At 41.5% G+C, this 11,619-nt stretch overlaps 2 protein-coding genes across 3 annotated transcripts; one reads left to right on the top strand and one right to left on the bottom strand.

Moving 5' to 3' along the window:
* Positions 1-6,507: 6,507 nt before the first annotated feature.
* On the top strand, positions 6,508-8,266 carry LOC112559851. Its single transcript, XM_025231304.1, has 2 exons — positions 6,508-6,772; positions 7,256-8,266. Exons 1-2 carry the CDS (start codon positions 6,516-6,518, stop codon positions 7,881-7,883), a joined length of 885 nt encoding a protein of 294 aa, XP_025087089.1. The 5' UTR covers positions 6,508-6,515; the 3' UTR covers positions 7,884-8,266.
* A 154-nt stretch (positions 8,267-8,420) lies between these two features.
* LOC112559852 (histidine N-acetyltransferase-like) lies at positions 8,421-11,371 on the bottom strand. Of its 2 annotated transcripts, XM_025231305.1 has the most exons (4): positions 11,357-11,371; positions 10,936-11,142; positions 10,010-10,243; positions 8,421-9,718 (listed from the first exon to the last, which is right to left on the bottom strand). In XM_025231305.1, exons 2-4 carry the CDS (start codon positions 11,110-11,112, stop codon positions 9,683-9,685), a joined length of 447 nt encoding a protein of 148 aa, XP_025087090.1. In that variant the 5' UTR covers positions 11,113-11,142; positions 11,357-11,371; the 3' UTR covers positions 8,421-9,682. The 2 variants fall into 2 exon arrangements, with proteins under 2 accessions (XP_025087090.1, XP_025087091.1); XM_025231306.1 differs by lacking the exon at positions 11,357-11,371 and having other exon boundaries at positions 8,421-9,571; positions 10,936-11,352.
* Positions 11,372-11,619: the final 248 nt, after the last annotated feature.

Here is an 11,619-nt window from a genome sequence, read left to right as displayed (position 1 = left end):
CAAACTCCAAATGGATACCCCTTTTCCGTTTTAGAGATGGAGTGTTGTTATCTTCAGATTTTTTCAGTATCTAAATTTCATTGTCAGCTGGACCTTTCATTACAACACATGGATTGTGCATGGAAACTGTCTTAGTTGCAGCCCTATTACACACGCCGTATACGGTGTCAAAAGCAGAATCTTTCTCCATGAACCGGAAATTAAAACGATCGAGGAACATGCAAAGCTGGCGTGACTAGGAATATGTTCTTCTTTTCCTCAGAAAATTTTCATCTGTACGTGCATGCACTTCCCCCTACACACATAGAGCGCCACCTCTCCACATCCACAAAGGTACAGAGGAGGCAACTCCTCAAATATGACTTGTCACGTTCTCGATGGGGTAGAGGTGGGTTTGGTAGGAGAGTATCCATTACAGAAGCACGAGTGACAATTTTCGCTGGCCTGCAGCACTCGTTTCTGAAGCTCCACTATCTACTGTCCGCGGGACTTCTGGACCCGGCAATAAAGAGCAGCATGTAAAAGAGGGCGCCACCCACACTTGCGGCACCCACACACACCCCTACCCTAACCCTTTCCTCCCTTATACCCAGGTTCCCTCTTCAACCACCCCGACAGTGCGAAATCACCTTACGGTGGAAACACTTCTACCATACAACCTTAACTAACAATTTAACCTTAAGGTTGGTGAGGTCAGGGAGCCCCAAGCCCACGTGACCTGCAGGAGGCGAGGCGCCAGCCAGCGTGTGCAGCTTGACACAATTGATCACTCATGTCCTTCCCAGGTGTGGCTGTGACCTTCAACAGACAGTGCAAGTCCAGGTGTCTGTAGCACTGTTTAAATGCTGGCAGGTAAGCATAAAATATAAACATATAGACCATGCATCTACGACTGAATGTCTAGTAACTGTTAAAGGTCTAGCGAGGTGGAAATTGTTTTCTTGTGACTGGGTGAAGCTCAGTGCAAGATACTATTAACCAAAATCTGGATGAACACCCTGCTTCCGTTCTCGAGATACACGCGAACAACCTTCACCATGACAAAAGTAAAAAAAAACCATGGTGACGTTCAGTTTTTACACAGGTATGCCTGTCATGTGCTCCCAGGTAACTCAAGGACTGAGGCTTTAAAAAGCAAAGCATGTGCAAGCCTGATGATGAATGCAATCCAGACTTGCCGAATACAGCCGCCGAGGAACTGGCAGCAGTGAAAGCAGGATGGCTTCAGACTATAGGCAGGGTGCAGTTGAAATTTCATATTTCGATATAAAGCATCGACAACAACATCGGAATCGTTTTTACAACGTCATCAGCTTTTAATAAAAAGCATTTGACAGAGTCTGTTTAACTTTTTTCTTTTTTGAGAACATAATGTGAGAAACACTTCCTAAAGATGGAAGCTGCATGGCAAATATCAGTATCAGGATCCCAACAGCTGCCGTCCGTGGAAAGGGTGGCCCCCAAGTACTCGAAGCTGCTTACCTTTTCCAGCTGTACCCCGTTCATATACATCTCTGATTTGCCGCTGCCATTGATCATAACTTTTCTTTTTTCAGTGTTGTCTCCATTCCATATGCTTCCTTTCTCTTTCATTCTGTTTGTGAGGTCTTGCAGTCTGTTGTTAGTGCCTGCTAACAGGTCTGTTATCTGCTAAACATAGGTCTTCCACCAATGATGGAAGTTTGATGGTCGTGGAGGGTTTCGAGGATGATGTTCGCCATGTGACCCGACAGGGTACCCTGCAAGATGGTCGTCGCAGAGCGGACAAAAAAAAAAAACTTGTCTAGCATGAAAGAATGGACTAGCCAGTCCACACTAGACCTACTTACTGCCCCTCAACACAGGTTTAAGTGGCTAGCCTTGTAAGCTCCTGCGTCTATCCAGATGTTTCACTCCGACGACTAGTACCACCCGTTCGTTGATATCAATCATGGGACGAATGATCAATGACCTGTGTCATGCCAAGCATTCTCGCCAGTTAATATTCTCGCTTCTCAATCAATCAGAAAATATGCTGCATGACATGAAACTTCAATCAAAGGGTGTTCAGCTGGAAATGGCAACCTGCTGTTGGAGATTTATTGATGTTGCTGTACTCGACATGTGCATTTAGAAACATGCTAAATTAAAAAGAAAAAAAAAAGGAAATAACGCCTCAATCCTTTCTCCCAGGTTTTCTCACAAAACTAAAGTATGCATACATGTTAACAAAACTTTAGCAACCAGTACTTTACTGTTTCACCAAATAGTGTATGCATGTGTGAGCGTACGTACGTATATTTCTATCTGTATCTGTTCGCTTGTCCGTACGAGTCGCATATTCTAACAGGATATTCCAATAAACAATTTTAACTGTTAAAGGTTGTAGTCATTAACACTGCATAACCAGGTTTTCAATGCAGAGAGTTAATAAAATTAAAAATTTTTTTTTTGTAACACAGGTTAGAGAAGGATATCCTGTTCATCAACATAAGGTAGCGTTGGACTGTCCACATTTTATAGTGATTTCTCTGCGCCTAGTTTGAATAAAGAACTTTTTTTGGTCGATTTACCACCACTGGGTTGAATAAGGAACATGTATTGTTAGACGCTTGGGGACAAAGACTGTAGACTCTGGGATTAATATATATGTGTGTGTGTTTTTACAACTGATCCCGCATTTGAAAACCCGCTAGTGATCGTGAGTATGGAATCGCTAGCTTTAAAATCTTCCACTGGCTGATAGTATGGTGTTGCTGGCTTCTTTGAGAAAGATATCAAAATAGTGATGATAGTATTGTAGTTATGATAATTACACTGGCAGTCAACAATTTATGATCAAAGCCTGAAAAATACGGTCAATTTTTATGGCAGTTTTCGAGAGTCTTTTACACCTCCACAGACAGGGAGAGTTTGCCACCAGACGGTTGATGTGCGAAGGAGACAAAGACTTTGCTGTCCGCCCACACCAGACTACAGTCACAGCTATGGCTGTCACAGGCGCCTGATAGCAATCCAAGTCGACCCCCAGCACAGGTGGGCATGGCCGGTGTGACGCCAAGGTGTGGAGATCAATAAACAGCCGCGCAGGTAACCAGAGGTGGTCGTGCCTCCTATAGGATACGATGGACTAGAGATAGAGGGAGGGAAAGGCTGACGTTTGTAAGTATGATGTTTGAGTGTTTATCTCTCGCAAGTTTATATTTATAAATGTACACTCACACGCGTTCTCTCTTTCTCTCTCACACACATACACTGTCACACACTTTCTCTCTCTCACTGTCACACACACTGTCACATACTCTGTCTCCCACACACCGTCGCACATTTTCTCTCTCTCTCTCTCTCTCACACACACTCACTTTCTCTCTCTCTCTCACACACACAAGTACATAAAGAAATGTTAGTATGCATCGATTAGAAATTTATTAGGAATATTGCTGATGCTGTTTTTTTCTGTAATTTTCTAACTCCCATGAAACAAACCAAAAGGTTTATTCAATAAAGAATTCGTTCGTTCTCTCTCTCTCTCTCTCACACACACACACTTTCTCTCGCATGCACATTCACTCTCATTCACAGCATCTGTTATATTTCGCTCCATTTTCTGGCATAGTGTTGTTTGAAGGCAAGAGAAACGTGCAGATAAAGCTTCAGGAGAAAGCCCAGTCTGTAGGAGAGAACTTTGTCATTCAATCTCCTTAATGAACCGTAACGATCACAGAACCTGCCAGCTGTGAAGGCTCCGGCTTATTGATTGTCGCCAGCTTCATATCCTTCACAGAAGTATGTTCTTCATTCATCATTTTTTCTAAGGGTCTTTTTCTTTCTTATACAACACTCCATTATTCCATTTCCTCTTTCTTTCAAGCAATGCTCTGCATGGTGACAAGAAGGACGCTGAGTGAAGACTTGACAAGTCATCGGTGTTTGAGGTCGTCCACAGTATTAGAAAAGGCCACGGACTTCTTCTAACAGACTTGCTTGGCGGATAATTTATTTACACAGGTGTGTACGAATATTATTACAGATGTCATCAGGTGCCAACTATCAGTGAGTACAGTTGAACTAGATTTCTCCCTGTCCATGTACATCTGTAATCATCTGTCTGTATGTATATGTATCTAACATATCTAATGTCCTATCTCATGTTTCTGTAATTCTACACAACGCTGCATTAATTCAGTTACTTATATTTTTTAGGAATAAAAATAAAAATATTGACAATTAAAAACATTCGTTGATATTTAAATTGCTGTTTCAAATCCTTGGTCCTCGTGGTCATACGATTCAGAAAGAGGCCACCAGTGCATTGGCACTGAAACACAGAAGCACACCTACCTATACTCTGGTATATCATCGGCTTAAACTGATAGAGACCTTGAGATACGTTCCTGGGGAATTTATTAAAGAGTGTCAAAACACCTGTATTACCAGGGAGGACAAAGGGCCTTGCTTATACCTGTATGGAGGACCACGGAGTATGGAGAGCTTTGTCTACCAAATCCTTTTAATCCCTAGGGTGCACTCCTTCCGTCTAAGTATCACCGATAGGAACAGTCAGCTCGCAATGTGGGAATCCACCCGCATTTAGAGATAAGAAATGACAGGTGGATTGCCTCACGCTGCGAAGGAAAGTGGGTGTCTGATCACACATACCCGACAGGCAAATATTTCTGTAGTACAAGGATCCATACATTAAGCCAGTCCACAATTTTAAAAGCATGATTTTGCTGGAATAACTGAGAGGAGAAGCTAATAAATAAGAATAAGAGGTGGAAAAAATTAAAAAGTTTTCTATATGGATTTCTTGATATATCATGTTTTTTGTTGATTACATGACTGAAATTCTTACTAGTGGTTCCTTCTACACAAGTTTCACCAGTGATGTTTGTTTTTGCCTCAAACTTGACTGTTTGTCATTTTGAACCATTTTCGTTCAAACGTGTTTCGTGAATAGAAAGCTGTTTACTTGAAAGAGTGGGTTATTTGCCGATGTCTAGATTCTAGGACGACCGTGAGCTAACCCCTGTTACACAAGACAGAAAGTGAGAGAGGGGGGGGGACAGTCAACTGCTCCTTTATTCAGTACTTATTGTATACAGCTGTGAACAGCCTGTAATGAGATAGCTGTACATGTTGAAGAGGCGATTTATACCCAGCAAATATTGGAGGAAGATAGCGCCGCAATTTACAGGCCCCACTACATGGATCTGTTCCCATCTACCCACCGACCTCACCCACACCACCACCGCCCCTCAATAATGTGTGTTCTTGAGTGAATGCCATCTTGAAAAGCGGGTGTCGCTCTGTTTGCTCTGTTCACAAAGAAAATGTTGGCCAAAGCTGAAGAAGCTGTATTTATGCGTTGGTCATGCGTTTTTTCATACAATTTTCCCCAGATCACAGTCAGCTTATAAAAAACTCAAACGAAACAAAACAAAAAGTATCCAACTAAGAATACTGGATATTGAATAAAAAATCTTTGCAAATGAAATATTCAGAATAATATTATAAATAACAGCCTAAACATGGCACGGTATGCACAAGACTGTACAAAGCGCTGCTGTGAAGCTTTGGAAAGATCGCAAGAACAACTTCACAATCTTCCAATAGGTAGGAGTAAAGGTGAAAAGGAAAATGAACTCTGCCTCTCTGTACCTTCAAGAAATTAGAATGGCTATTGCCATAATACATTATTTCCATCCAAGAACTCTTCTCTAATAATTAAGTTGTGAACACCTGTTACCTCATTCATGTATTTTAATACTGGTATAGGTCACCCATAGCAGTTCACCATGCTGCATTCAATTTTACATAAAAGACCAGGAGGTTACCTGGTAATTTAATGACAGGACGGGGTCTAGATCACGGGAAGAGAAACTGAAATGAAGGATAAGTACGGTAGTGCCACAAGTGGACTGGGGTGGGTCGGGTGTACACATTAAATCCTAGAGAAGATTTGCTCACTGCACGTAGTGTTCACGGATGGCTTAAACATTCATGTTTGCTGCCACAGTGGGCGACTGTCACTTCCTGCTGCAGGGAGCGACTTCAAGTGAGTTGCTAAACTTTCCTGTCTTTATGATTTTTTCATGTCCTTTTTAATCTTCGTGTTTTTCTCATGTCTTACGTCTTCCGACCTCACGGTTTTCTGATGACATTACGTCTTTATAACGTTATTATGCCTTTTATACGTCTTTACGTCGCGCTCTTCTGAGGCTGATGGCGACTTCAAAATGCGAAGTAGGAAAGGTGGATTAAAAAAACGGATGTATCTGCCTCATGACTTTGTGCTTGACTAGCAAGGGCTTAACAGAATAAGCAGAACATGATTCTGGACCACTTTTGCGCTGTCACCTCTGAACCGGTTCAGTCTTCGTGAAACAAAAATGATTTTAAAATATTTGTTAGAGATAAACAATATTAAGAATAATTATTTTTATTTTTTTAAATTCTTTCCTACCAGTCTTACTCTTAGTTTTTACTTTTTAAAACATATTTTGTCTTTCAGACTTGACGAAACAAACCAACCAATGGCGAGTGTGGAATCTGGGGGCAGGTCTGTGTTTTCAACGTCGTCGGCTCCTCACGCGTGCATGACCTACATGCACCGCCCGCCACGCATCATGCCGAACTACGGGAGGAAGACTCGGGGGGCACTGCCCAAGTCCAACGTCTCGCGCGTGCTGCTGTACGACAACGTCACTCAGCAGCAGATGCTGCAGGTCAAGATCTCGCACCTCCACGTGGAGAAGCGCAAGGCGGGTCACCTGCTTGACCTGCACCGCAAGTACGTCACCTGAGCTTGGGACAATATAGTGCACGGTTAGGCTGTGAGAACATGAAGTAGGAGAGAGGCTCAGCTATAGGACAGGGAGAACCGAGGTCGCATGCGTCATTTCAATGAATTAATTAACAATGCTTTTGTTGTAGAATGTAGGTACTTCCCTAAATTTTTTTCGCTTTGTGACACAACAAGAATAGCCTTTACATTCTTGCATAAAGTCACGTGAGGGCAAGTGCAGGTTGAATGGACTGTTAAAGTCAGTCTTTCTCTGGTGCTGTGTTGTTGCCTTTGCTTTGTTTTCAAATTTTATTTTTAGTTTCCTTGGTGTGCGTGCACGTCTGTCAATTTATGTTTGCTCTTGGGTGTGATGGGTAAAGTATAAATATATGTGTTTGTGCGTGCGTGCGTGCGTGCATGTGATTGTGCCTTCGAGAGTCCGTAGATTACCAATGCTAAATCCTCTCATCAAAGTATTCACCGTTACAGGTCTTTTATCATAAGACGCCTGCAGACACAGAAGCATGTGGGAGAGAATCCTGAGAGACACACCTACCATTTACACCTCAGGAAAGAACCACAACTCTCTTTTACCCACGCCAAAGCGAGTAGTCTTTGCCTGGACGCACATAACTCTGGTGCTGATAGGCCGGAGGTGACGTCATTCACCAAGCACGACGACATTTCCGTTGAGACAGAAGAAAAGCTCAGACAGCATCCTGACCTCAGGAAATTAGCTCAAAAAGATGAAGAATGCTCGTCTCATCGTGGACTTCCTGTAAGTGCAGTTAGCCAGGACCACCAGACTTCCGGTAATGGCGTTCTCCGAAAATCTCCCGACCACGCTCATCACGTTAAACGTAGAAACCAAGCGCACGGTTTCCAGAGCCTCCAACGAGATGATGCCGGCACGATAAAACTTCCAGACATTAGCCGCCGCTTTGCAGCAGCTTCTGGTGAAACCGGAAGTGTGGGTCACGTGCTTCTAACCAGCGACAGCAGCAGCTATGGCGTCACGCGCGTGTTGCACACGTTTCCTGCGCCTGTCGATCAAAAGGGAGGTAAAGCTTTAGCGAGATGCTGTGACGAGGACTGTCTCCCCTCAGACGGTGACTGACGATCGGTACCGGAGACTGGTGAGGCTGCTGGTGAGGCTGGACCGTCCTAGCGAGGGCTACCTGGAGCTCAGCCCCAGCTTTCAGTCCAGTCGTCAAGATGGCGGGGACCCTCAACTGCTTCACACGTCTTCCCTTATACGCCGGGCTGCCACCCAAGTTACCTCCCGTGTTCTGACACCCATTGGTCTCAGTTCTTTGTGACTTAAAAGAAAGAGCTGTTGATGTGTAAAATATGATATCTACCAACTATGCTTGATATACCTAAGCATAAGCACTAGAGAAGTGTAACATTTTAGAAGCGAATTGGTGGAAATATGTTTCTTATATTATTTCCTCAAATCTGGGTGACTACAACCTTTCGTTCCAGTCTTTCAGTTTCCAGATGCAGGCATACACTTGGTTTAAAGGGAAGCAACTGTTGATAAGTAAAGGTAGATTAAACAATGATTCTGTTTCATGCCTATGCATAAACACTATGTCAAAGGTCACATTTTGGACGTGATTGTGTCAAGCTGTTCGTGATAAATACACCCTTTCTCCAGCCTTTTATTCTCAAGATACAAGCCTGCAAACATCACAATGTGTAGAAAGAAATTAAAATTGTGATGATGCGTTTGTATTCAGATACGCTTCATTAACATACGGTCCTAGATAATTAAAAACAGAAGCAAGGGTATAGGATATTTCCCTCAGAAAATAATACCTGAGTTTTACATATCAGAAATAAAAACTCGCCCACTATATATTTAATCTCTCTGCTCCTGTTCATCTGTGAAAGAAACTGTTATCGTAAAGTTTCAAATCTGTGATAAATTGATTTTGAGGTGTTGTAACCGTCTCTCATGATTTCCTAGACAACAATAGGAAAATGTAGGGGAACGAATAAAAGTGCTGACGGCAGAAGGCGTTAGAGATTATGTGTGTGTGTGTGCTTGCTTTAATAATAACATAATTATAAGACAGTTATTGATGCTTATTGCCCATTTACATTGTTCATAATATTTTCTTGCGTTCTTCTCTTTTTTAATTACACACTAAGGGTAGATGTCTATAAATGTATTATTATGAGGTGATTAAGGTTAAATCACAGGATTTTAACTCATTTCATCTATATTCTGTCATGCAAAATGCATTTGATACTGAAGTCAGCCAAAACAGCAGCAACAGCAACAAACAAAATGTCAAGCCTAATGAAAATTGAAATTACAGGCGCTCAACTAGAACTGAGGACGACTGACGAATTCTGGGGTGCTGACGGAGTCGTTCAACCCTCGACGAAACTCTTGTTCTAACACGATCAGCTTCTTGTAGCACAGACATGATGTTCTCAGTGGAAAAGTCTTGCCCAGGTCTGCGATAGTCTCATCCAACCCTCTGGTGTAGAAGATGCTGAAGACAACATTTCCGTTTCCTACGTCAGCTGATCGCAACAGGTGCCACGTGATATGCGCGCGCAGTTCTTCGTCACTTCCCTCGCCGAAAAGGTCTGTTATGTAATGGATACCTTTACTGCAAGTGCAGTAGCTTCCTGCAGACAGGACTGTCGGTAAAAGAGATGCATCAGTGTCCAAGGGAGGACTGTTGGCGTCTGTAGCCAGGAAGACGCGGTGTGTGCAGGTGTTGGTGATGAGGGGCACGTTAGCTGCCATCACTCTGTATGGCTTCAGATCGAGAATAATTCTTCCATCTGGGAAGAGATGGTGTAATTGTTTTTCTCAGAAGTAACAATAGATGCCATGTCGTCATAGAGAGTATTCTCAGTCCTGGAAAATCTATTGCAATTTTCTTAAGTTTTAAACTAATCAAACCATGTCAGCTCGACGCTTGTGAGTGTCTGAAACAGAAGCAATGATTAAATATTAATGTTTCAGGAATTTTTAAAAATCTGTATGGAATAGAAATTCTGTAAGATTTCAACAAAAAGTTATTTATAACACACAGTAGATAGTTATAGTTTTATTTAATCATTAAGAAACCAATTTATTTTGTTGTACCATTGTGCATTTATTAGCACAAAAAGCATATACATTAGTATGAAAGAAGTTCTTTTCGGAGCATGTCATTACTTCATGCAATATTTAAAATCACGCCATTCCTCCAAAATGTTTTTTCAAAGAGAACACACCTTCTCTGCTACCTGTTGGTACGTTTTTAGAAGTCTTTGTCCATACACTGCCATGCTGATTTCATTGAGTGCCAAATTAATATAGCAAAGGTGGGGCGACCCGAGGTGTCTGTCACGAACGAGTCTTTGAAGTCGCCCATACACTCCCCTTCCTCTGTATTCCTTGACCACTCTTCCTGCAGTCTCTAACAAAGTCCTGCCTCCATCAGTCAGCTGAGTGCTCATAAAAGCAATCTGCATCAAAGTGTTTACACAACTGATAAAAACCACAAAGTGTTGCAGGAAAATGTCAATAAAACGGATGAGAAATGGATAGTTTGAATCAAAAGCATTGCGATTTGATCGAATTATTTTCTCTGAAATTAATTAACAAGAAAAAACATTATGCAGAAGTTTCTATTGAATACCCAAAGTTGCAAATGAATGCAATTTAATAATTATCGGTTGTTTAAGATCTTGAGACATCCGAACCTTATAAATGCGCAAATTGCAGTCGAAATATTTGAAACATATCCACGATTGGAGTGTTAGCAAGAATCATTACTGTGTGTCTTCTGCTTTTGAGCATTGTCAACTTCATAGACAACAGCAATTCAATTTCTTTTGCAAGTGGTTTATTCTTACTTTCTATCTTAAATTTCAAAATGTACTCAAAAGTGTGTTCTCTATCCAAAAATTGAGTTGAGAAGGTTATAATTAATTTCAAGATTTCTGTAGAATTGTTCCCTGAACGTGTAAGAGAAATACGGCAGCATCCATACTTGACACTAATTTATTCATAAGAGAAAAAAATGCCGATTTCATCAAAACACGAATAGAAAAATTAGAAAACTTTAACTCTAATTCATGAAAACTGTCATTGCAGAAGAAACTCTGTAATTATTTAATAATTTATGAAAATTTTTATGTCAAGTGATTATACTTACAGCTTTTCCCCCCTTTTTGTAGATGTAGCCTCGAACCCCTGGTCCTTCAACGAGAGAGGGGTAGGTGGCGGGGAGGTAGTCGGTGCCGCTGTGCACGTCATCAGCTATGGCCACCACCGACTGTCGGTCAGCCAGCGATGCGATACAAAGCTCCTCATCCGATGGCATCTGCTCCATGTCTCAACGAGTCGTAAGCTCAGTGATCCCCTGGTAAAAAGTTACATCAACAGGACAGGTGCTTGAACACCTTCAAGTTATTTCAAACACAAAGATAAATCATTTGTCTTTATCTTTCTGCAGCCACTTAGTCCGAAAATTAGCACCACGAAATTGAAATGTAGCCGTTCTATTTTTAATAATATAAAGCAACTTTCAGAACACTTTCACACGCAACTTCCAAAGTATAAAAGCAAGTGTTTACTGAGTACGTAGTGAGCTGTATTGTAAAAAGCCTGTTTACTATTCACCAGCTTGTGAGAATAATAATCCACCTGACGCATACGTGATACTGCTTAAAGTGTTTATTAAATAACTTTGACCTAGTAATCTGATTCTAAAGCAATGAAAATTGTCAACCGTTATGCTGAATAATGACTGTGTAATAATAAAAGCAGCAGCAACTACTACTACTACAATAATAATAATAATAATTATTATTATTACTATTATTACACGTTCCGTCGT

Source organism: Pomacea canaliculata, linkage group LG3 (genome assembly GCF_003073045.1).
Source record: "Pomacea canaliculata isolate SZHN2017 linkage group LG3, ASM307304v1, whole genome shotgun sequence".
NCBI classification, from domain to species: domain Eukaryota; kingdom Metazoa; phylum Mollusca; class Gastropoda; order Architaenioglossa; family Ampullariidae; genus Pomacea; species Pomacea canaliculata.
Note: the sequence above shows the minus strand (reverse complement) of the source record. Positions and strands in the feature narration are given on the sequence as shown.